The sequence below is a fragment of the Solea solea genome, chromosome 15 (genome assembly GCF_958295425.1).
Source record: "Solea solea chromosome 15, fSolSol10.1, whole genome shotgun sequence".
NCBI classification, from domain to species: domain Eukaryota; kingdom Metazoa; phylum Chordata; class Actinopteri; order Pleuronectiformes; family Soleidae; genus Solea; species Solea solea.
In genome coordinates, this window is record NC_081148.1 from 11,807,058 (window position 1) to 11,834,570 (window position 27,513).

Genomic DNA, 27,513 nt, shown 5'->3' on the forward strand with positions numbered 1-27,513 from the left:
TGGGTTTGTTTTCTCGCGAGATTTGGCAACACTGTCAGACTAAATTGTGTTTACATTTATATTCCCTTCTACGTGTAACATGTCAGATTTTAATTTGTCAGTTTTCACCTTATCAATTGAATCATTTACTGTTATATGGCATGTTATTATGTCATTGCGAGAGCATTGTTTACTAAGTCTATCGTCAACTAATAACAGCACTTACTGTCACATTAAATGTGTGTCACTGTCATTGGCCTCCTCCTCTTTTTAAATCGAGGTGTAGGTGTCCACGCTGGAGCCTGTCAGGACCCAGCGGGGAGGGACTTTCTACACACTCACATGCGCAACAAGTCCAAACAGGTCGTGAGAGGATAGAGTGTGATGAGAGAGAGAGTGAGTGACACACTACACGCCACGGCCACGGCGTCCAGGAGCTCGGACATGGGATTTTAAGTGGCTCGTGAGAGGGCAGTTGTCACCACAGACACTTTTTTTTTCTATGTGCTCCAGAGGAAGGACGCGTCACAGTAAAATGTATCCGGACTTTAAAAGCGCACCGTTGGAAGTTTCCCCCGCTCGGCAGCTCAGAAGACAACCCGGAGGAAGCAATACTATCCACAGAAACCCTTAGAGATGCTGCTTTTCTCGCCGCCGAGGTGAAACTTTACTAGCGAAGGAAGCGCTGAAAGTTTGCAGCTCGTTAAAGACGCGGCAGGTGAGCGGGAGAGCATGAGGTCTGTCCCTCAACACGAGCACAGGCTGCGCTTCACAGTGAAGGGAGGCGACGTGAAATGGTCCCGACTTGTCACAGGAGCTGGAAGGACATAACTTGATACTATTTTTTTTATTATTATTTTTATTTTTTTTTAAAATAGAGGGTCTCAGTCCAACCATGAGAGCGCTGAGTTTACTGTGCGTCCTGGTCGGGCTGTGTGAGACCAGCCTGGCCAACAGAAACTGTCCTGACCTGATCGTTGACAGCTGTCACTGCTCGGCAGAGAGATCCAAGGAGCTGAGCAGGCAGCACACCGTCCGAGTCAAAGTAGTGTGTGAGGATGTGGACCTGATGGATACACTGCAGCCCAGCTTTGTGCCAAACACAACTGTTTCCCTGTAAGTGGCTTTCATTTCCAGTTTCACACCACACACACACACACAATCAGAGAACATCTGAGCTCAAAACTCTGGACTGCAGTGGATGCAATGATGGAAGTCCCCAAACATATTTCCAAATTGATATCATTTTATTTGGCCTTGATTAGGAGCAGTTATGGAGGCACACAAGAGCCTAACATCCCAGTTAGAAACCCAGATTATATGCCCTATAACCCCTTTACACAAAGTTAAATTACATACAATACAATTCGTTTCACTGCAAACTTCAGAGTTTTAAAGCAAATTACCAATAAGCAATCTCAATATTGATAAAAAATAAATAATAGTTATGATTTTGCCAGAACAAATAATATATGTTGGAAATGATTTGTTAAATAAAAATAACTGTCATAGTCGTGTCTGAGGCCCACTGTGACCCACACATTAGAACCTTTTAGAAGGTTTGGGCCTACCACACATAACAAGTCAAATGAGATCAATAAGATGTAGTGTATTATAATACAAACATATTATGCACAGATATCATTAAGGTTCAAATATCACAATGAGGTCACTAAACTCAACCCAGATGTGATTTTTGTACCATGTCATTAAAGATAATCTTCCACTAGGGAAGCAGAGAGGAGAAGATTTAAATATGGATTCGCAGAATAAATCTTTCTGCAAATGATGGTAAATATTTGTGTCGTTAATCAGCCTTTTGCATGACCTGGCACCTACAATGATGTGCTTCTGATTAGTGCCTTAGTGGATGATTAACCAAAAGTAATTGAGTCTGTCAACACAAATCGAATCGGCAACAATTTTTGATTATTTTACAGTACTTTGTTGTTTTCGTGTCTGTCGAAATTCTGTGATCGTTTGCATTCGGAATGGGAGGATGTGATTGAAAGTTGGTCTTGCATATTAAAAAATCTGTCAATGACTTTATCTCGTACAAGATCTTGAATAAATCTGGCATAATTACAATGGTGGATAAACACAGGTTTTAACAAAAACATTAACGAAGGTTCCGGGTATAAAGGAGCCAGGGACGTACACTCAGGTGTAGGTCACACTAAATACTTAACACATTTACTTGTAAAAGCAGCTTTTCTTTCTTAATGATTTTTTACTTGAAAACGGCACGTATGTTTCCAGTGATTGAGGATTAAAATATACTGTATGGTCATTATAGCATGACTAAAACAACAAATCTAATGGTGGCCCAAGACTTTTGCATAGTACTGTAGGTCAAATCAGTTGATGACCCTAGTTGTTGCTCTCTGCCTATTCATTTTCACAAGAGCCTGGTTTTGTTATCCTGAAAGTAACTGCTTGGTGTTGCCAAGGTGGCTGATTGATTTGCCTGCGAGGACTTTTAATAGATCCTAATTAGTTTATATTATTTGGATTATGTAAATGATAAATATAAGTGAAATATTAAATTTAATTAGCCTGGTAAATGGCATGGTAACCTGTTAGACTGACCTATTAGGAAAAAGGTCTAAAAAGCCTAGTTACATGTGTATTGGAAGTTTGCTGGGATTCTCGATTGGACAAATAATGTGCTGTAGTGTGACAGGCTTAGCAGAGTACAGTTATAGATTAAAATTTCAAGTGATTTCTCTTCCCAGTATACTTTTATATTGTGTAAATGTATGCCCTGTGTTTCGATGTGCAGTTGTGTTGTTGTGTTTGATGGTGTACTGATTGGAATAATGGCAAAACAACTATTCTTTACGGTGCTTTTATGCCGTAAGCCGCATTCGAGCTCAACCTGTGCTGAGCCGTTATAATTCATGCATCTGCACACGTCTTTTGCCTTTCTCTGCAATCTTTGGGGATGTTATTTGCACTGCGTTCACATTAATTCCAGTATAAATTCTACCATGGATGAAACGGCACTTCACTCGAGGTTTTGATAACGTTCCTCCACACGTTCCCCTCCCCCCCACTGTGTAGATGCACAGATTGACTGCTAGATTAATTGACTGTTTTATCCTCAGGGAATTGAACGTCTCCTTTTGGAGTGTAAAAGCAAATACTAAATGTAAAGGCCCTTGACGAGTTATAGCAGACCACTCATTCTGAACTATGAGTGCAGTTGATTAATGGTAGCACTTTGCTTTACTGCACTTTATTTGGAATGGTGTTTGCAGGCAGGGGTGCTTTTGTTCCTTAAGTGGAGGCTGGTTAAAGGCTTTGCTTTGTTTCCAACATGTGTCTAAAGGGGGGCAGTGTTGAAGCTTGCAGGTACTCATGAAGTAGATGAATAACACAGATATATTTTCTTTCAAATCTCAAATCGAAATTCATTGTTGCAAAGAAATGGCTTCCTAATTAGTATGATAAAGCTGAGGTTGTGTGGATTATGCGTAGCCTCCTTTTCAGTTAGTCATATTCCTTGGTGAACTGTCCTACAGTTGACTTGTAGCTGGCCAGGAAGCAGTTTTCCTGCTTTAGGAAATGTGACCTTTGTCAGGCTGAAGTGGCCTCCCTGCTCGGTCTTTTGTTTATGTGCTGTGCAAATAAACAGATATATCAAGGGAAGTATGCACATACCAATCCCCCCCCAGTAAACTCTATGGATATTTACTAACACAATTCAAAAATGCCATCTCAAATTAAAGACTCTCTTTGGATTTTGTTGCCTTTCTGTCTCGCTGAAGGTTCATGATGAACACCGCATGCATCACCTTGCAAATGTCAGGAAATTAAAGCGGTTTATGAATGAACATTTGCATAAATAATAATAAAAAAAAAACTATCTATGTGTGTGTCAGTAACCCTCCATATAGGAAAACATGATGACCATATTAACACCTCTGCCTGTTTCCCTTATCGTCTGCGGGGAGAGGTTGACTGTGGATCTGTTGACTGTGGGACCTATCCGGTGTAATTGTTTCTTCAGCAGAGTCGCCCTCTCTCTGTGGAGAGTAGCAGCTCAGATTGTAGCTGACACCTGTCTGAGGCAATGCGGTGACAATAGGACGCACTGCTCATCCTGGGGGAGAAGAGGAGCAGATTGTGAGAAGAGGGGATAGAATGAAGATGGGCGATAGACATGGAGAGGCAGTGAAGGAGCCATTCGTGGAGCAGGAGGATAGAAAAGGGAGGATGGTGGGAAAAGTGGGGATGGGAAGTGCTGGGTAAAGCGCCACTTGACTGAGGCTGATTTAGACGATGGAACTGCTGCAAACTGATTGTTTGGAAGGGGAACTGCTTGTCGCACTGATAGAGGCTACAGATGCACACTGTGTGCTTACATAAATGAAAACATTAAGGTTGTACTATGTTGCCATTTCCTTGTGCTATGAGCAACGAGTTGCAACCAGACCTAGCTCACATTTTCTATTTTCTATGGGTCGGATTGACTCTAACTATTTATTTTTACCTGCTGAGTGCATTTGAGTGTGTGTTACAATCATGTGTTTTCTTGTAAACTTTACTTTGTAGGCTCACTCTAATCACTATTACGGTGTTGTTGTGACCACAGCTGCTTTTTAGGAAAAAAAGCTCTGAAAAGCCCCACTCTACACTTCAGCTAAATGACAGCAAAAAAAAGACGAATGTTGACGTTAACACTGAAACACTTAACAGCTAAAGAGCGATACCAATTAGAAGCTGGTGAGGAACAAAAAAACAATCTGCTGAGAACGTGTCATAGAATTAATTGAGAAACCACAAACTGTCTTGTAGGAAAACAACCCTTTTTTTTTTACGTTAGTATTCAAGTAAAAATTCAATATTCAAAAATTCAATATACATATATATATATATATATATACATATGTGTGTATATGTATGTGTGTGTGTATATATATATATATATACATATATGTGTGTGTGTGTGTATATGTATATATACACATATATGTGTGTGTGTGTGTGTGTATATATATGTATATATATATATATATGTATATATATATATATATATATATATATATATACACAAACACACATATATATCTATGTATACACATATATCTGTCTGATATCCGATCCAGTGAATCAGTCATCAAATATAAATGGCATGCAGTCAATTGCACTGCTTGCCTAATCTGTTGGACACCACAGGTTAATGGACATTTTCTTTGCATGAGTAAAGGGGTCAGAAGTTTACAATGTCGCCTCCTTGTAAACAAATGAGATGCACCTGAACACAATCATTTTTTGTTTCCTTCCCTAAATAGGCTTTTCTGCATTCTCTCATCTTATTATATAGTACTGCTAATAATATCATTCTGTTTATTCTTTTTTTGCCCTCCTCTCTCATTTGCATCCTCCCTCTTATTTTCTCTTGCTGTTGTTTTTTGGGGGGCTTCTTTCTCGTCTGCTGAGGTGGTGTTTGTGCTCTACTCTCCGGGTTCTTCTGCATGAATATTTCATTGACATGCACACATAGCACTTCCATATTCTCCCATGCATCAACTCCCTGACAACAACCTGCGAGTGTGTACAGCGTTCATACACATATGCCATGTAGAGCTGCTAATTGAGTTAGGGAGGTGTGACCATATTGACCAATATTTTGCTTCCAACATTTCAAGCGCAGTCACTTTGTCACTCTGACTCTCTTGGCGTCTCTTGTGTCAAACTCCAGTGATATGGAATATTTACATACTGCTAAAGCTTTTGTCTTTAGATCATCTCCAAAATTAGTAATTTTTAATCCCATAGCATTTCTGCTTGTGTTCTCTATGAGTTCAAGATTGGTGAGGTCAGGGTCAAGCTGCATGTTAGAAACTGCCAGGCTCTTTGTTGCCATTGATAAAAAAAAAAAATCTTCATCGGCATATAAAACAAATTGTCAAGGTTTCTTCTCTGTGTCTGTGTATTGAAACATTATTCAGAAATGATGCAGGTCTGAATAAGCTCTGTTACCACAGCTCATGTGCCGTATTTTCAAGGACCTGCGAGGCTTTAGACAATAATGATTCACTGATCTGGAGTTCATGACTGGTGGCAGAGAGAGGACACCGTAAATTGTGATATAGTCTTGAAAAACCAAGAATATGTCGAAACCCAGACTTCCCAGCTGAAATTATTAGGTGAAGATAAACAAAGTGTCTGCCAAGGATACATCTTTGCTCAGTTTTCCCTACCTCCTCCCTACAGTGCTGAGTAAATACTAATGTCACTTAAAGGGTCATAAATTTGACAGAGCAGAGGAGGCCAAGTTAGAGGCATGTTGTCTTTTTGCTGTTTTCAGGTTCATTGTGAAATAATGAGATTAAAACCCTGATGTGCGCCGCTTCTGTTCACAGTGGAAAGCACTATAGCTAAGTCTTGCTTGTCTCACAGGAGCCTTGACGTGTCTTAATCTGGTGGTGGTGTGTGTGTACATGACTCTGTGAAAGTGCATGCTGTGCAAGAGTCGCTGTGTGTGTGTGTGTGTGTGTGTGTGTGTGTGTGTGTGTGTGTGTGTGTGTGTGTGTGTGTGTGTGTGTGTGTGTGTGTGTGTGTGTGTGTGTGTGTGTGTGTGTGTGTGTGTGTGTGTGTGTGTGTGTGTGTGTGTGTGTGTGTGTGTGTGTGTGTGTGTGTGTGTGTGTGTGTGTGGGGCTGCAAATATGTCACTCAGAATCGGCTCACTTCTTCCTTATTTAGGATTATGGTTTTCCAAAGATTGTGTATTCATATAATCGACAAATATGTTCTTCTTCTGCTTCACACTTTTTTTGGACAAATTATTTTTACAGTATTCTCACTTAAAGAAATTCAGGAATGAGGTTGTGTTTTGAAAACTTTATGTTGAGTTTGCATTAATTTGAGTCCACACTGTGGAGAAGTGGTTAGTGCTGTTGCTTTGCAGCAAAAAGACCTGGGTTCATGACCTAGTTGGAACAAGTGCCCTTTTCCATGTTCTCCCTATGTATGCGAGTTACTCTAGATACTCTGGATGCACACAGGTAGTGAATCTTGTTTGTCTCTGTGTTTTGGCCCTATGATGGATTGGCGACCTGGACTAGGTGTGTGCCCGCCTTTCTCCCTGTGTCAGCTGGGATTGGCTCCAGTGACCTGCGACCCTCATGTGGAGGATAAAGTGGTTGACGTTGGATGGATGGATGACATCCATGTAAATTGAATACAAAACAAATAAAAAGAAAAGGGACAGAAACATTGATCTGTGTGGCTACTAGTGTTAAAAAGTCAATCAGTTTTTTATGGCTTTTTTCTGTAAACAAGTTAAGAAGAAGCCTGCGAACGTGTGCCTGTGGTTTGATTTTTTTAATAATAAATAATAGATAAAAGCAATCTACCCACTTTGTAAAGACTCCAACCTTCCCATGACTTAAGTTTACACTTAAATACTAGATGTTGTAGCCTATTACAATAATAAATCATGCCATTTTATCTTGTAAGTTTTAAGCTTCCTTTTTGAATATGCATATTGAACTTGAACAAATTAACAGTCACAGGCTCTTGATATGATTAGAAGGTTTATTCCTACTAGGGCTGAACAATAAATCAAAATAGAAAATGTAACACGGCCAAATTACAGGAGGCGCAATATTTTCTTAAAGCCCAAAATGTGTGAAAAATTACTTTTTTTTTTTTTTTTTTTTTTTTTAGATGAAATGTTGTCCTGGCCTATACACATTATATTCTACAGACTGAAGAAAACATCTTTGTTTCTCACAGATCTGCACAAATATCACACAGTAATCATTAGAAATGTGTTATTAAAATAAAAATGAGAATTTATGATGTAGAAATTACCATTTCACTCAAAGTTATCACAATTAGATATTTATTCACAATCGTTCAGCTGTAGTTCATATGTTCTGTACAACTATCTCCTCAAAAATGATTCCCTACCGAGGTCGGTGCTAGTGATATGGAATATGTTGTTTTGCTTATAGCTGCATCTATTTCATCGTGAAGAGAAGTGGCTTGAAGCTTTGAAAAACTTCACGTAGTGATCTTTACTCGACTTGGTCCTCACGATTGGTGCATTGGATGGCATCTGCTGAGACTATTTTTGTTTTGTTTTTTTCTCGATAATAACTGGCTGGATGTCTCTGGTGCATGTCAGTCCAGCTCGTTCTGAGAGTGGTGACCTTTTACTGGAAATGTCCCAGCTGTGTGCAGAGAGAATGCCAGAGCTTCTGTTTTAGGGAAGAGTTGATATGAATCTCGTCCACTTGTTTAATTACCCCTGCTGTAGCCTCACAGCCTTAGGACAAAATTATACAGAGACTTTGACGGAAAATATGCAGGGCTGCAGCTACAAAACTACTTTTATTGTTGATGAATTGGTCGAGGACTGTTTCTCTGAAAAGTCAAAAGACATGATGAAAAATTATTACAAGAGCCTTTTTCCTTTTTTTATCTAATCAACAGTTTTGATTGCACCTCAGAAAACAATGCACAGAATACAGATGTTTGTCAGATGCCGACAGAAATAGCTGAATTGGCCGGTATTATTGATCTCGTTCAGACCTGGATTTAACATCTGTCCTGAATCACTGGATCATGGGCAGATCATGCTAAGTACAGGCTGGTGAATGCTCCCACCCTTGGATGGGTCCTTGGATGTGATTTGATGACACATTCATCATGTGATGCATGGCAGGTTCCGTTTCTTTAATAATAATTCATTTGCAGCCACTGCCTCAATATTAAAATTAAAGGGCATATCATTTCTTTTTTTCTGATGGGTAAAACTTATTTTGTGTCCCAACAGTGCAAGTAGCGCACTTCAACTTGATAATCAGATCACTGAGGACGTACTGTGTGTTGAAACTTTGTGCTGACTGTTCACTGCTCATTTGTTTTGTAGACTAGTATTTCTGGTGTTGGTCAGCTAATCGCACACACAGAATGATTCCTCGCATACAGCTTATTACTTAACACTACCATTGGAATGGTATTTGCTATTGGTCGGTGCCCAAAGCCCAGGTATCAGTTAGAGCAGGCACAGATTTGTGCGTCTCTAATTTTGACTCGGAAAGTGCAGCCCATCTTTCAAACCCAAACCTCTTTACTTGGAAGAAGACTTAACTGATGGCTATCAAAACAATCCCAGATTTAATTTTCTGCTGATTGAAGGATTGTTTCAGTTGTAAAGATTCTCAGTCATCCAGATTATTGTTATCCAAGAAGGCAATCAAGGCCAACGGAAATTGGTTGGATACTTTAGCTGTGTTCATCTTCAGCTGTGCAAATAATCACCAGCTAGATATTATATATTTAAATGAGTGGCTTACATTTCATTGGAAACGGGTATGTTGATTGTTGCAATGTGAAGCCTGACCAGCAGGTGCCACTAAATCTGACAAACTGATCCTTTTAAAAATGTTTTAACTCGTACAACACTTTTATGTTAGGCTCATGATGTCTTGAATAAACCTGGACCTTTCACTGTTGATATTGTTTGATGTGAATTAGTAGTTTTACCAATAACATTAACTAGAGTTCAAGTCCAGCTTTAAGAGAGGCAGGGTCATGCTCTTGATCAAGTGTAAGGGTAGAAGCTTTTTCTTTTCTGAAAAAAGGGGTTGAATTAAAACCTCATACATGTTTCTTGTATTGTCTGGATGTGTTCCAATATTGTGATTGAGGAAAATTATACTGTATTGTCATTATAGCATTACTAAAACAACAACAACCTAATGGAGGACTAATATACTTTCACACAGTACCTTAGACATGACTTAGACCATTTGCTGTAGCCCACAGACAAATTATGTGGTCCCCCCGCTCACTGAAAGCAGCTTATCTGCAGAGAACATAATTGATAATATAAATAGAGAGTTGGACGGTTGCTCCAGAAGTTTGTCATGGGCTGTTTACACAACGTTCAATTCTGTTTTTCCTGTTATTTCCTGGACATTACACAGAGGCCTGAGATAGGCATGTAGGGGTCAGCAAGCAGACTCACACACAAACATACACAAACACACACAGAGGCAGCGTAGCAAAGCACAGGACACGCTTGAGTTTGCACAAACAGAGGCTGCCTGTCCCTGAGCGGAGCGTCTCTCCGCAGAGGGAGGTGCAGCGGTCTGGGGAACAGAAGAGACATGGGACAGAACACAGCGACAGCGCTTGTATCTCATGTTCTCAGTGTTGACAACCTCAACTTCATCTCTCCATTTGTATGTGGCTTTAAAAGGAGCTGCTGCTGCATTCAGGAGCCCTCAAGTGTTGGCGTTTATGGTAAGAAAAAAAAAAAAGAAGAAAAAAAAGAACTCCACTTGGTCTCTGAAACCAAAACTATTATGAGGTATTATGTTATATTTCTATAAATCTGTGTAAAATAATGTGAAATTCACCAGTGCAGTCCAAGCAGTTTCTCATCATGCCCACATGATGACTCCCTGCTGGCTTCATCCACTTCGGTTTTTTGGCTCTGTGTCAAGTTGAATCCAATGTGATAGAACCACAAAGAATATTGATGTATGGATCAACAACAATTCAATTCTATTTGAACAGTTGCTCACATTTACTTGTCTGTACATCTTATAGTCCATAAAGCATTGGATTTCTGATAGGGAGGTTTTTTGCACCCATGTTGTTCGAGTCAAACCCTGCCCGTAAAGAGTGATCGTCCAATAGCAACTGTAACTAGCCATGCCACATTGATACAGTTCATACTGGTGCTTTATGGTCATTTCAACTTAATTTGACTTCCCCCAGATTTAATCATAAATCAATAGCTGACCAATTGTGCATGCATTAGCAGAATGCTGTCGTGCATTCAGGCCTAAACTGCCGTCATTGTAATGAATTGTTGGGCTAGTTATAACAGTGGCGTTAAAAGGAAGTGAACAGGCTCTCCATAGACATGCTCTGGTATGGGTCATGCTATTAGCTAACAATACAGCTAATTAATATGTTGTAAAAACAGACTCTCTCCTGCATAAATGAATATTAATTAAATAATTTGCATAGCTAAAGCAGCTACAAATATTCTAGAGGACATTTTATAAAAAATTGTTTTAGCCCACGTATACAAATCATATATTTACAAAAAACAAACGCATCAACATGCAAAACAAAAAAAACCCGGCAATAACATGATATCCATAGATCAACAACCATTATACATCATAGTATATTAGTTATCTAAGCACAAGCCTGCTTGTTTTTCCTTGTGTTTGGATTGTTTGAATTCCTTGTGTTTGAAAAGTCCTACATCTTTTCACTAGTAAGTGTATTTACTGTATGTTATCACTAGAAACTGCACATGTACATGTCATCTCAATCATGTATTATACAGTATATCTTATGTATAGCCACTGTATGATATTTGTCATGCGTCTCTCAACTTTGACTAATTTTCTTATTCTGGGAGAGGCCAAAATGTAAATCCAGTCTTGGATGTTGACTTGAATTTGCTGACATGAGTTTGTGTCCATCCTGGCCTTTTGCTGAGATGGAACTTCCTGTCTTCGTTGCTGCTTTTTCCTGCCAAGACAGCTGTTATTATTCTGGGAAGAGATGGGTACTTTCCCCAGATATTAAGCATAAGCATCCCTGTTATATTAAGTAACAGACTATTAATACAAATGGCACACATGCAAAATGAAAGGAAAAGCACCATTAAGCATGGTTTTTGTGTTGTTCACTAAAAACCACAACATATTTTTCATTCATATTTTTCTTCAGATTGACCTAAATATTTATCTGTTTTTTTTTTTTTATCTGCGTGCGAGTCCTCCACCATGATCAGTGCGCACACTTCCGCTTAGATCACCAGTAGTCTGACCAAGCTATCTGCCTGTTCAGCACAAGGTATTGTGGGATCCCGCTGCTTAATCCTGGGGTTAAAGCTGAGTGTACATTCCCAGCATCCATAACAAGCACTCTGTCGTCACAGAGAAGACTGGTGACACATCCCAATTAGCTTTCTCTCTCTAAACCTGCACCAGTCACTTGAAGACCCCACATTATTAAAAAAAAAAAAAGAGGAAGATGGAAATGTCGGAGAGGGAAATGACCTTGTCCAGGTGCGTGTATGTTTGTGTGGTCATGTGCTGTCAGAAGATAGGCATAATCACACATGCATAGTGGGGCTTTAGCCATCAAACTACAAGGGCATGCACATATCCACAGTGTCACAGAGACAGAGCCGTTCTGCAGTGGATGATTTAAGAGCCGGCTGCAGAAATCAATATTTTAGCAGACATGAAATCCAGAAATGCTGTCCACTGTGTATTTAAAATGATGTGAATCTTGACTGTAGAATAAGCGCGCCATAAATCATTAGCTGCTGCTCCCATTGTTGTACTGTGCCTTAGAGCTTTGCATAAATCTGCATTTGTGTGAAATATTTAGCACTTGTGACCAGTAGTTGTCAGTTATATTGGTTTTTAAATGCATATATGTGTGTGTTTAGTATAATCTATAAATTACATTTGTGTCACCTTGAGTTTTCTGCTTCTTCTGCTTTTGACAACAGAATATGTCCTACCAGTTCTAATTTCAGCTACTACCATAAATGCTTAAATAAAAAAAAAGAAGCTAAATATACATGAAGCATCCCCCAAAAGCCATCTTACAAGGTAACAGTTGGACATCCAGCTCAATGTCAGAGTGGCTGACTGGTCAGCTGACTGAGTTAGTGTCTTCTGTCAGTTCCTCTTTATTCTTTCTCATTTCTGCCAGGTTATTATTTTCTCTGACGGTTAACATTTTTCATACTTTCGGTTGTGCTTGATCTCATCATCTGTGACAGATGTCAAGTTGTTGGCTCTTTGGTAGAGTTTCTTAGGGGTTCATTTTTTGCATTTAAGATATCTGGAGACGCTTGTCACGAATTGACTTCTTCTGTGTGGCAGCAGAACACCAGGCACAGATTTACACCAGCTGTCACAGTCTTCTTCAAGTAAACTGAACTAATGACGCATATCTAGATTTTTCCATCTATTCCGTCAGTTTCTATCTATATCATTCATCCCAAAGAAAAAAGAAAGGGAAAAAAAAAAAGGAAATGTAGTGAGGACATGTTGCTACTTTATTTGAAGTGGATGCACTGCTTCACCTTGGAAATTAATTCATCACATAAAGATCCCTGTGGTGCTTTGAATTCATTTGTTTGCTGCTGGAACGTGAGCAATGGGTGATTGAATTGTGCTGAACTGGCATCTCTGTGAGCTTTCCTATTAGGTTGATATTTTGACATGGCGTGAAGGCGGTTGGATCATTATCTATTTTTTCCACAGACACTCATAAATAATATGGAAACATGCCTGGGATGAGTTATTTAAAGTCTCAAGAGACATAAATTGTTATCGTGTGTAAACATATCGACAGAGGATGAAGCATTCCCCCCCCCCCCCCCCCCCCCCCCCCCCATCCTAATTTTTGTGGTATCTACAAATATACCTCCTTTTGCTCATTGTTTACGCTTCCCTCATCTTTACTCGTATGCTTTTGCTCCCGAACAGGAACCTGAGCAACAACAAGATCTCCCTGCTGAGGAACGGCTCCTTCTATGGCTTGGTTGCCCTGGAAAAGCTGTGAGTAAATCAAGCTCTCATAACAATTTTGTCCTCCCCAAAAGTTTTAATAGCTGTCACCTCAGCAGTGGTGTGATACTATAGCAGGGAAAAGGCACAGTTGGGGGTGGGGGATATGATGGGAGGTAGGAGCTCCTTGGCGAGATTTACCCTGCAGGATTCTTGCCAACAATTTTCACCTTTTAGCCCTTGTGCTTAGCCTTTATTGCCACCGTAAATGTTCTAAAAGGGGTAATATATGGCATCATATAAAGATGCCTAATGCAGAATAGCATCAGGGGCTTTGACGGTGTGACTGACTGAGTCCATATCAACGATTGTCACAATATATGCAGTGTCCCAGAGGGCGGTAGATGTGCGGCTTGATGATGAGCTCCATGATGGCTGCTCTGCCTCATCCAGCCTGCCCCCTCAAGTCAACTATTGATTGCCTTCCCCTCCGTCCAGCCCAGTGATGACTGCTCTTCTACCTGATGGTGACACTGACATTGGATGATGATGATGATGATGATGATGATGATGAGGAAACCAGAGAGCAGCTGAAATCACAGCGGAGAATGGCTTTATAACTCTCTCTCCCCTTCAGTCAATCATCCTTGGATAGATGCGCGCATACTCTCACTCGCGTGTACTAAGCTTACACAAGATTCATCAGTGACCGGGTAGAACGTTATTACAGTCCGTCTCTGACTAGTCAATGGCGACATTCAGGTCAGAATAATGCCAGCAGTATAATTCTTCCCCTCTTCTGCTTCTGTTTGGACGGATGTGCCACAGTTCGACTTGCAGGATGATGTCACCTGTCTCCGCGGGTCTTATTAGTCCCATTAAATCATTTTAACCTCATCCCTCCAGCTCCACCGGAGTGATGGGGAGATGATTGCAAGGATTTTAAGGACACGCAGCCAAAGGTTTATTTGGATGACCTCTTGGAGCAGCAGCTTGCATGCCCTATCCTTTCTTTCACTTCCCTCTCTGGGTATAGCCCGTCCATCCATCCATCCATCCATCCATCCATCCATCCATCCTACCACCTACCAGCATTTGGCAGAGAAATGTCCGTCGCTAGCAGCTGAAGCCAAGCCAGGTAGTCCAGTGAGTTGAAAGTGCTGCCAGCTGTTCTGTCATGTGGCCCAGCTGACTGACTGACTGACTGACTGCCCGCATGGTTGGTTTACTGACTGGATCTAAGGGATGCAGCCAATTGGGAGCTGATTGACAAGCTTAATAATGCATATGTGTATGTGTTTGCATGACTTCTACTGCAGCTGTGGAATCTGTGTACTTGAACCAACAGACCTTTTAGGGCAGAATGGAAACATGGTGATCCCAGAGCAAGTTTATTTAGCATGAAATGGAATTTTCATTAAAGAGCTAGTTTACCCAAATGACACAATTATTTTCTTATTTAGCTCTAGTGGGATTTATCCATGTGGATAATTTAGGTTTAATGCCTCAGATTAATTTTTTGACTTGAGATGCTTTTCTACCTCTACCCCAAGGCAATGGATGTTTTGGGATTTCTTTTGCTCACAGCGTTCACATTTTATGTGCCCGTGCTTGTGGATCCACGCAGCTGCATTTAGGGCAGAGGAAAGTTATATGATCACCACAGTTGTTGCAATTCATCCTGAGGCGAGCCTCAATGTCTGTACCAAATGTCATAGAAATCCACCGAATAGTTGTTGAGACTTCTCAAAGTGACCAGCGTTGACATTTCAGAAAGTGCACATTATATTTTTTGTGGTATAAAGAAAGTGAAAAACTAATTACAGCCACTACTGTGGCTTATTTTCAGTAACTCTATTTCTGGAGAGACTCATTACATTTGATATCCTTGTGTCTTATCCAATATTTCACTACTATTTAATGATAATTAAAGTCGCCCTATTTCTACAACAGCAATGAAGATAAGCTGACTTTTATTACTAATGGGTCAAATGTAAATGCAACAAATAGCCTTGCAATTAAAACCCATAATCAAATGCCCAAAGTAACAGGTTTTATTACGAAGCTGGTCCACTTGTGTACTATGTGTGTGAAGAATCTGTGTGAAATATTGTGGTTTTATCATATTTTCATAGATATTATCGAAAATACTCTTAATCGAGCATAGAATGTGTGTTATTAGGGGTGGGGGCGGGGTGTATAATATAGCAATATGTTGCATGGCAACCTTGTATTTACAGATGTCAAATATTGATATTTTATTAATTAAATGCATATCCCCAGTGTCATTGCAAGATCTCATTAACCCTCCCCTCCCTCTGTCATGTGCTTCACTCAGACACTGACACATGCAGACACTGCTGCACAGCCAGAGCTTAGGGTATATAGTGAAAAGTAACTTGAAAGCAGTAAAGGCTTCTAAAAATGTCTTGCTCATCAAAAATCCCGCAACGGAGCACACACTTGTGGGGACATAAGGGCTGAAGTACAGAGTGGTATCAAAGAGGGTGAACATCTCACTGGGGCTGCTGCAGCAGAGGCTGCATCCCTGAAACCGTGCTCTTACGAGGACACCCCTTGAGGGAATTTTAATGCAAATGTCGCTTTGATCAGTCTAAGCTGTAAAAGAGGAAATATTCCTCTTGGCTCAGGTGTGGAAAGGTCAATAAGAATGTTAATCTTCACTGAATCCATACACATCCTGTAGCACAGTGGCATAAGTATTGTGATAATATCGTTTTGTGAAGCCTCTGGCAATTCCCGACCCTAGACATTATATCGAAGACAGAAGTACTATGGTCTGCCTTTTCCTCTTTTCTCAGCAATAATTAGATAATTCATTCGAAAAGAGGATTTATTTTTTCCCCTTAAAATATAATCTGGCTTATCCTTTGAGGGTCACGGTTGGAGCTGAAATCAGTCCCACCTGACATTGCAGGAGAGGCGAGATGCATCCTGAACAGGTCGCCCATGTTATTGTAAACAGCACATCAACTCTGTTTCAAATATTGTCCCGAAAATAGTTGTAAGAAGTAAGAAACACATTGTAGGATTTGTGGACCCAAAACTAGAAGTTACATAGTTCCAATTGATGTTGAGACATTATTTGAAGGTTGAAATCCTATGTTGTGTCGCTTAAATACTAATTCACGGCTATTGTCACCATTCTCTTTTATTAGTTTCTGTTATAATTCCTGCTGTCTTCTACATTTTGCAATTCTATGTTTCTATTCTTTGTAAATTTGATGTTTTTGTAAACTACTACACATTTTTCTCCCTTTCTTCCCTGTAAAAGGGTTTTTCTTCACTCAGTGTGATCATTTAAGCATAGAGGATGTCACTTGCTGTACAGACTGTAAAGCCCTTTCAGGCAAACTGTGCTTGTGATGTTGGGCTATTGAAATAAAAGTGACCTGCCATGACCAATGGTGGAGTTGCCAGTTAAATTAGATTTATTTTCAGTTTCATTTTTTATTCTCTATATCGGCTGTATTTTTTCATATATTTATATACAAAAGAGAGACGCCTGCCTGAGCATTGTGGCAGCACACTGAACATATGGAATGGACCTCAGCTCAGGGCAGAGACATCATCAAAATTCAGAGTGGCATCTGCAATTGCTCATTCTGAGAAGTAGGCGGTGTGTAGAGGTGCGAAGGGGTGTCCTTTTAAATTTTTGCTAATCCTGTTCCGACCACAGGGTGACATTTATTGTGTCCCTTGTGGATCTGTCAGCCTGGGCGGTGATTGATGAGGGCGTGGCAGACCGCTGAAGGACATCCTCATCCCGCGGCTGCTTGTGCATAACAATGAATGACAGGGTGAGTTCTAGACACTGAGAGCAACGTGCAGGTGGGAGAATTCAGTGAGCACATGATCATAAAACGAACGGTCCCTGGGGTTTTCCTCCGATGATAAAAGATCAGAGGTTAGTGGCAGGGAGAGCAGGGGAAAAAAACAATATTATTGACCAATCTTGGTGCCTGATTTAATTCAAAAAGAATTACTGTCATGTCAGCACCTCACTCCTGTCAACATGTTTCTGCCACGTGGAGAGATCAACATATGTTCCTAAAAGAGCAACCTCATTATAAAGAAAATAATCATCATGTAAAAATGTAATTTTCTCCAATTATGAACAATTTCATTTTGCACCATTTACTTAAAGTGCATCGATGAACTACTTGCAGATCAATGTTTCTCTTACGAAAACTGAGATTAGTGCAATTACAGGGTTTTCCCTATAACTATGATTTTTGGACCGTTATAATTACAACATTTTCATCATCATTAGATGTATGTGTTTTCCCCCCAGATTTCAGTCTTTGAGCAAAGCAACTTATTTTCCCTTTGTGGCATCAGCTTATGCAGGTTAACTTACTGCTTTGTTCTTAAAAGAACATAGTTGAAAACACTCACTGCTTTAACATTATAAACGTGTCTTCATCTTATTCTAGTATAGGGAAACCCTTGAATTAATGCAAATGAATAAACCAGTCACACTGACATTAACATCTACAGTCAGGAATTAAAAACTTAGAAAAAAAGAGAGCTGAAACAATTAATCGATTATTAATCGATAACTAAATGAATTGTCAACTAACTATCGGTTTGAAGCGTTTCATCATTATTAAAACAACATTTTTGATTGTTTTCGCTTCTTAAATGTGAATATTTTCTTGTTTCTTTGCTCCAGATAACATAGAAATCATTAAAAGTGAATCATTTGGTTTTGTGGACAAAACGAGACATTCGAGAACATCATCATTTCCAGGTTTGACAAACACTGATCAGCATGTTTTTAACGTTTTCTGACATTTGATGGGACAAAGATTTACTCGATTAATCATGGAAATAATCGACAGATTAATCGATGATGGAAATACTCGTTAGTTGCAGCTCTAGTTTTGTTGTTATTTTACACTGCCCTCTTCCTGGGTCACAGTGGAGGTGAAACATGTGATCACCATGGGTGTAACATAGTTTGGAGAAAGAACACCAGGTTTGTAGAGAGGCCGAGGAGACTCGTTCACTGTCTCACCTCTGCTTCACCTCTCGGCGCTGTGAACCACAAATCATCCTCTACAATTAGAAATAAGCAGATGAGTGCTGGATGTGCTCATTCATAATGAAATACAAGCATTTCTAACATTTATTTGCGACTTAGGGGTAATGGTTGTTGTTTGTCTTTCTCTGTGTTGTGTAACGCTTTGATGGGGTCTTGGATCAAATGCAGCACATTTGCTTTGTTCTGAATATCTGGCGCGAACACTACTTCCGAAATAGAATGCACTAGTGCAGCTGATAACAAAGAACATCTTTTTCACAGTTCTGGTGGTCTTAGTTTTTCTTCCGCTCTGTCAGCTATAAAATTGCTTTAGGTGTTTTCATGCTACTGTTTTAATGTGGAGTGTAGGCTGAAATAGAGGCGTCTTTGTATAAATGACAGAAGTGAAAATCACAGCAAATACTCCGTAAGCACTGCTCATCAACCCACTAGGAATAGATTGCTTTCCTGCCGCGTTTGAGAGTGCGTAATCATCACCTCGACTGGGTTCAGAGTGTAGCCGCGTCTAAGTGGCTTAGACTCGTGTCTTTCTTTTCCTGAAAACCTGTCAGATTTGAAATATATTGTAAAAAAAAAAAAATAACCACTAAAAATAACTTAAGTTTTTATGCAAAGTGTTACTGGCGTCATGTTGATGAGTGTTGACTGTTTGAAATAGGCTTTTTGTTTCTGTGCTGTATCTTGCCAAGGAGGTTGAATAATTAATTTGTGCCCACAGGTTATGCATACTGTATAACGCTAACACAGATAGAAGAAAGTCCATTGCTGTTTGATTTTTCTGGCACTGGTAGCAACACGGCTGTCACAATGCCTGTCAAAACATATTTAGTTCCATTCCAGTTGCTGGTTATCAGTCCGAGTAAGTGTGCACTGTAATTCACAGTGTGTGGCCAGCCCGTTCCCTAAAGCATTTGCAAAATGATCCATGAATATTTAATAAGTGAATAAATGGTTACAATAAACACTTTCACATTAGTATTAGGGCTTGTGCCAAAGTATACTTAGTCAAGTTAATGCCATAGTCTGATGGTAGTTTCACGGGAGAAATAAGAGAAGCAAAGTAAGCACTTGGCTGCTTCTAATATACGGTAATACAACGGTGGTAAAAAAATTATTTACCTCTTACGTCTTAATATCAAGACTGACTTCATGTAAAGCAAGTTTTTTTCCTTTACTTCATGACCATTTCACAGCTTCACCTGTGTATTTACTGCTATGATGGTACAAATCCCCTAATCTGATGGAAGAATTTTGACCCAAAACCCACTCCTCTACTAAAACAGTGGTTATCAAACTGGCAGAGCAAGACCCACTGCAGTGGTGATGGCAGCCACATATTGGTCATGCTATTGTGGCCGTGATGACAAATGTCTCCTATGCCTCTGAGTGGCCACTCAGTTTCCAACCACTGTTCACTTTCATGGGCCACACGGTTGTTGTAGTGGTTAGCACTCTTGCCTTTTGTGTCAAGAAGAACAAAGGCCTTTCTGTTCTCCCCGTGTTTCTCTGGTTTCCTCACACAACAGTGTAGGTGAGAATGGATGGTTGCTTGTCTCTATGTGGCCCTGTGATGGACTGGCAATCTGTCCAGGGTGTACCTGTGTCAGCTGGGATTGGCCCCCTGTGAGCTGTGACCCTCATGTGGAGGATAAAAGGGGTAGAAGAGGGATCGGTGGATTATTTTAATGACGTTCTGGAACTCAAAAAGCATCACCATCTGGACGATTTGGACGCTGTTCCGCATCGTCTGAGCAACCTTTTTGTTGTTGCGTTTACTTCTCAACAACAAATTACAATTATTTTCATAATCTCGATTAATCATTTGGTCCATAAAATATCAAAAAAATTTGATCGGTGTCTGTCAAACCTGGAAATGACGATGTTCTCAAATGTCTTGTAATGATTTCTTTGTTATCCAGAGCAAAGAAATTAAGAAAATATTCACATTTAAATAGCTTAAACAATTGGAAATCTTGTTTTAATTATGAAAAAAGCTTCAAACCGATTAATCGTTTATCAAAACAGTTGTCGATTAATTTAGTAATCGATTAATAATCAATTAATTTTTTCAGCTCTATAATATACTTTCCATCGTAGGGTTGTATATATTCATAATATGCGTGTGTGTTTGGGGGAGTGTCTTGTTAGCTGCAAACAAGGTGCCTTTGTGTGTGTGTGTGTGTGTGTGTGTGTGTGTGGACGGTGAGAAACACAAACATGCCATTGAAAAATATGACACAAGTTATACTAATGAATGTATGTCATCTTCTCATTTCATTAAGTGCGCGTGCGATGGAATACATCACGCAGCATCACTTTCCATTTGGATGAGTGCCCGAGTGGCCGCAGTGGGCCACACTTTTATTTGCTTGTGTACTTCATGAAGTATTTGACCTTTTTGTGAAACTGATGGTATTTTGATAATTACATTACATTACACTCCTGAGATCCATTATTGATATTGTGAGTGATTAAATACTGTCTGTTATTAAAGCAAGAAGGGCAGTGCTGCTTACTCGTCTAGAGGCTAGTCAGTGTGTGTGCGTGTCCATGAATGTATACTCACGGTGAGCATATGTGTGCACACACCTTTGGTGTCAGTGAGACCATATGATGTGGTTAATTGCCAAGATTCACAGGAAGAATCGGCCCATTAGTGTCACACAGTGAGCAGGCTGATATCCTTGGGGTCACATGGCTTGGGGGAAATTGAGCTTGCTAAGATATACGCCGCAGTTTAAATTAATTGGAAGGCAGCTCAGTAGCTTTTCAAACATTAACCACAAATGGTGGAGTTTAAGCTGAGTGTTGCTCCTGCTCTTCAAACATCCAGAGCTGGGGAGCAGAAAGTGGTTATTGTTTAAACATTCATCTCATTTGAGCTGCTCCAGCTGTATGTACAGTGTGTATATGTGGGAAGTCTCAATAAAGTTGCCTTTTTTTTTTTTATGTATGTGTGCATGCCTGCATGTGTTCTCCAATTGTGGCCACGGCCCGAGTTTATGTCACGTGAAGACAGAACCAAATCTGTATTTTATCTATGATCAAGTTTGACATTGAGATTATATTTCCTCAATTTTCTGATTTGCTCTGCTTTGCTTTTTTTTGCTTTGAGCTGCTACTGCTAATTTGGTGCTTTCTCTACACATGTAAAAATAAAGGCCTCGGGGAGCAAAATGAAGTTCAAAACTGAATAATCAGTAATGATTATTGTAAGGATGCTAAATATAATAACACATGTTGGCTTTTTTTTGGAAAATGAACAAATTAAATACTATGTGACCATCTTGTCTATGTATGAGATAGATGTAGTCTTTGGTTTCGGAAAGAGAAGCCAATGCTGAACAGCCTGAAACCTGTATTCTTATGAATGGCCATCAGGGGGCAACAAAAGTCTGTTTGTATGGAAAACTATGAGGAACCTTACTTCTCACTTAGGCTCATTTGACATAGAATGGGTTAATATGTGATTGACAACTGCGATAGGTGCGTGGTTGGAGGAGTAGGGGTTTAAAAAAAACGCAGGCCAAAAAAATCAAACCAGGCCAGCTGTTCAAAAAAAACAATGGATGACTTCACCATATGTTGCCTTGTGGCACGATACAGGCATCATATTTTAAATTTTGGTTTTACTTGCAGAAATAATCACCACCATTTTATTGGCCTTATTAACAGACTTGGAGTACAGGCTTTTTGTGTAAAAGCATAAATCTGTCTTAATGTACAGTGTATTTGACTGGTGAGCTTCCCAGAGGTACTGACCTGAACAGAATAAACAGTTAAGATAATGAATGGGTGGAAATAAACCTCAGTAAGTGTTATGTTAATGGGTGTGTGGATTTTGACTATAATGACTGAGGAGAAATTGGATCCCAAGGCCAGACCAAAAATGAACCTCTGAATGAAGTAAGTGCGTGTACAGCGGAGGCCATAGAAATAGAAATAGAAGCAGCGACCTTGTTTTAATGTCTTTACAAGTCTTTGCTACTTCTTCCTTAAATGGAATCCTGATCCACATAAGGGCTGGATCGCAATGCAAATGTCACATATTTGCAACTCATTCTTGGTGTTTTGTTTTTATCTTGTTTGGTGAATTAAATGTGTGGAGCTGACTGACAGAACATGTTGCAGATGACGCCAGGTAGTTATTCACATTAAAGGATGCAGAAAACACTTTCAGCTAGTTTCCTCTGATTGTAGAAACTCATTCTGATGCATTATTTAGCAAACCGCACCCGTCTGGTTCCGCAGCAGTTTATAACTCACAGCTCGTCTTTATTTATGCCATTTATTTGCAGATACTTTGGTTCACATGGGATAAAATGTTGTTGCGTTACCCACCGTGACATTGTTAGAAGAAAAAAAATACCTCACACAGTAAACTACTATAACAAATATGGAACAGTTGACACTTGAAGTAATATTCTGTATGCAACAGGACCACAGCATATTCACAAAATTAGTATCTCTGTAAATATTGTCACATCATTGCATTTGAAGCAAATGTAGACAGACAACCTTATTTGTAAACTCAAAAAATGCAATTCATTTTGAATATTCCAGTATAGATGTTCTCTATTGTTTTTCTCAGTTTAGTTTCAGAGTTAGGAACCCCTCTTACATGTGAGATGTTTATAAAAGTGTCTCACGTGGCTGTCTCTACTTGTACAGAAGCACATGTCCTGTATGCAGACACCTTGATCGGTGACCTCTGCTCCTTGGCAAGGCAGTGAGTCCATGAGGTTGGGAAGATTTGAACATTCAGCAAATTCAAAGACAGCAGAGCGGTGAGCTGTAAGATGCGTGGAGGATAAAATGAGGAGCTGCAGGCACAACGGTTAACCTTTTCACCGCTACCCTCCACTCGCTCTTTAGTAGCAGTTTGCACATGATCAAAGACGGCTTAGGATGAGAGCAGGGACACGAGCTCACCGCCAGCTGAACTTACTTGACCGAGAGGTTAGGAAGGCGACACCAGTGCTCTTCTGACATGTTTCTGTGTAATGATGAATCCCGGAGACCCCGTCAAGAACGTTATATGTATCATGTATGTAGAACACTGTCAGCTCTTCTTGTATCGCTACATTTCTATCATAGCAAATAGACATTAATACTTTTTAGTGCTGGGCGGTATGACTAAAAATGTATGTCACTGGTTTTATTGTAAACCATTTTATTGAGTTGAGTGTGTGTGTGTGTGTGTGCTCGTATTGAGTGAGTGGTCGGGGAAAAAGAGAGAGTGGTGGAGTTGTGTGTGTGTGTGTGCGTGTCTGTTAACATAACGTACATGGCATACATTTTGGTAGAGTTTAGAATCTCTGCCCGACATGCCTCCACCGTCCATACGCAAACCTACGCCCTTGGTTATAACGGCCCACTTGGGCTCATAATTACAGTGAATGGGTCTGGTCGGGCTCGGCTCAGAGAGATTGTGCACTAGCTCGGGTCTGGCTGTTTTTTTGGGCCCCATCTAAACTAATTCTTGGTGCTCATCTGTTTTCTGCTAAAGTGGTGGAGTAAATTGCTCATTATTGCAATAACTACCACAGTTACTTCTTTAGCTAAGCCCTTAGCATGTATGGTGCGGCAGTCAAAAGTGCCCCCCCCCCCCCCCCGCTGCGCCACATTCTGTTTTTCATATGCTGGTCTTGCAGTATATGAAAAATTCACATCATTAAAAACAATAAATACTAGTTTTCATTATGAAACTGCCCAGCACTAGTTCTGCTTTTCTGCAGCAAAGCAGAGACATGTCACAAAATATCACCAATGCCTTTTTTTTGTTGTGGTTAACATAGCTGTACAAAATACAAGCCAATGTTGGCTTTATGACAATAACATTAGTTTCCTTGGATTTGGTTAGTCCGGGTAAAAGCTCATATGTGTCCTTTTGAAGTGTGCCCCCCGAAAAATTTCCATTTGCAGAGTCTGTTAGCCTTTACACTTCACTCTACCCCAAGGGACACACTGCAGCGACATGTGAACATGCAAAAGAGAGGGCTAGGGCTAAGTGCTAGGGGCAAGGGGTGAAATTGGATTGAACCTTATTATTTGTCATCCCAGGTTGAACACTCTTGTTGCCTGTCTGTGATATTCATTCTGCCACTTCACTCAGTTGGAGCGAACAGGTTTGATTGTTTGTTACTTTTTCATCTACGGTGTAGACCTAGGGATACTCCTGCACACCACTTTTCAGGTGCTGCAACTACTTTCATAATCAATTACTCTGTCAATTATTTCCTCGATTAATCGAGTAATCGTTTGGTCCACAAAATGTCTGAAAATTATGAAATACTGTTGATCAGTGTTTCTCAAACCTGGAAATGATGTTCTCCAAGGTTTTGGTTTGTCCACAAACCAAAAATGATTCAGTATTAATGATTTATTTGTTATATGGAGCCAGAAAAACCAGAAAATATTCTCAATGTAGAAAACTTATTTTAATCCAAACACTTATTACGTTGTTTACGATTGATTGAGTAATCGATTAATAATCAATATATCGAGTAATTGTTTGAGCCCTAGTGTTATGATTGTCTGCTCCAGAAGACCGTTTAGCTTGCTTTGTGCTCAGTTTGTGCAGCGAAACACAACATGACATCACTGTTAGATGGTCTGATGCGCTTCTCGGCTGTATATTTATATATAGGTTTTCAAGGTTTGAGTTTCATTCCCTAACTCCCCAAGTTTGAACAGATGAATTTTAAAAGTGAAAGAAGTGCTAATGTCTGCTGAAAGTCTCAGCTGGATGTGCTGGCGTTTATGTCAAATCAAGCATATGAACCCATTTAAATAGCAAATCTTAGTTGGTGGTGATATCTTCTAAAACAAAAGGGGGAAAGAAGCAAAGAAAGAAAGAGAGAGAGATACATGCCAGGCAGAGTTATAATGGGTCAGGGTTATGTGTGGGGTTGTCCTAATGGTGCAGACAAAGTGTGTTTTAACCATGTACCAAACAATTAAATACAGGACACAGATCGTTAAGTCTGGATGGGAGTCATTTTTCTGCTGCTAATGATGGGTCCTCTCCTGTATGTGTAACTAATGCCCGACACTGAGCAAATTAACATCACTTACTGTAAAGCAGCTACAGCTGAGGCTTTTCATACAGCTCATGCTTAGCACTTGTGATGCAGACATTCATGCTTCCCGTCTCAAGATGAAGTGTGCATTACTGTTGGGCTCTTGTACTTAAAATGTTCTGTCGGTACTGAATGTAATACTGTGACTTATTTATCCACTGCTGTGATTGGGTTCAAGAGAACATTTTGCAGCCAAATTGTCCCACTTGTCTTTATTTCACCTTGGGAATATTGTTTAAGTCTAAGGAAAGTCCTTATTGCGCTCATTTTATCTCTCTTGGCTGGCCCCAATTCAACTGTCAAGTAAAAGTGTTTGGTCTCAGTTGGACTCCATTGTTGCTCACATTTGTTTAAAATACAAGGAAAAAGCGTTGTACCGCTCTTCTGATTCTCATCGCACTGTACACAGAGTACGGAGTTCTCGGAGGAAACCAGGGACACAATTTCAGGAAGCTTTCTTAGGCCTGTGGAGAAAACATTTTTAGTAAGCATCAGAGGTTTTGGGGTAGGCGGTGGGGGAGGACAAGGAGTGCCTGGCTGAAAACCTCAACATGTGTCTTTGCCTCTTGAGTGGATGTGGTCTGGGTCTTGGGTATGCAGGAAATATTTTGTGGTGTCCAGCTAGCAGGTGCAAGGTTACTCACAGGCTCCAGCATTGTCCTATCAAAATAATGTATTTACTACTGTAACCTCCTATTTTTCGTTTAATTTTATTATCTTCCTTCCTGTTGCTTAAAAAATTTGTCTTCCACTTATTCTTATTGTGCTGCACGTTTCTCAATGAGCAATAAAAACATCCTCATGATTAGGGATGTCCCGATACAACTTTTTTGTCACCGATACTGATATCAAACCTTGAGTATCTACCATACTGATATGATTCCGATACATTCATTTTAGACCATTTATGAACTTTGCAGCTGTTAACAACCCATTTGTGTCGAGTAATTTCAAAGATATAATTCTCCAACGGTGTAACAAACATTGTTCTCCCCAAAAGAAGAAAATAAACAGCCCATACATGACTCAGCTAAAATGCTTTTGCTGATATTTATTTATATTTTTACAGTCTGTGCATAGTGAAGTATGCGATATAAAGGATTTTTGGACGGTATCGGATTCTACGCTTTTATCTGTCTGATACCCAATCCAGTGATTTTGACCAAAATCGGACCGATACCGATTTCCATCCCTACTCACGATATAGATAGATAGATAGATAGATAGATAGATAGATAGATAGATAGATAGATAGATAGATAGATAGATAGATAGATATCACTGACTTAACTGTCATGTCTGACTCAATCCTTCTCTGTCTCTCTTCTCCAGGGATCTGAGGAATAATTTGATAAGCACAGTGGAGCCTGGGGCCTTCCGTGGTCTGCTGACTCTGAGGAGACTGTGAGTATGATGAAGCCTTGTAATAGCCTTCTCTCGGGGTCAAGTTCTCTGGCTTCCGAGAGGACAAGAGTGAGCGTCTTAACTGGAGAGTGAAGAGAGGACAGAAATGTTTAACTGAGGCAAATATGCTGAAACCACGATTTCAGGCATCTCTGAACTTTCCTCATGCAGACAGAATAACTGAGGTCCCATTTCAAGAAGTACCTTCCTTCACATTAATAGAGCTAGACAGGTAGGGACTAGACATATTCAATTCCATTGTGATTTGGGAAGGATTCATGTTTTGCTAGAAGGAACGGTGGAGTTTGAGGGAGGGCATTTGTCTTATACTTTCTCCCCACACACAATTCGGAGCACAGAACCACTGATCCTCTGCTGGGACTATAGATGCAGTTCCATTTTCCTGTTTTTATACACTTTTTACAATTCACGCTTAAAATGCTTAATATACTATTTTATA

General features: G+C 39.9%; 1 protein-coding gene across 1 annotated transcript in view; it reads left to right on the forward strand.

The window, feature by feature from the left end:
• The first annotated feature begins 307 nt into the window (after window positions 1–307).
• LOC131474213 (adhesion G protein-coupled receptor A1) overlaps window positions 308–27,513 on the forward strand; it is a 134,689-nt gene continuing 107,483 nt past the window's right edge. Inside the window, exons 1-3 of the mRNA XM_058651976.1 lie at window positions 308–1,095; window positions 13,479–13,550; window positions 26,982–27,053. Coding sequence (XP_058507959.1) covers window positions 875–1,095; window positions 13,479–13,550; window positions 26,982–27,053 — 365 coding nt within the window. The 5' untranslated portion in view covers window positions 308–874. The remainder of the gene's footprint in view (window positions 1,096–13,478; window positions 13,551–26,981; window positions 27,054–27,513) is intronic.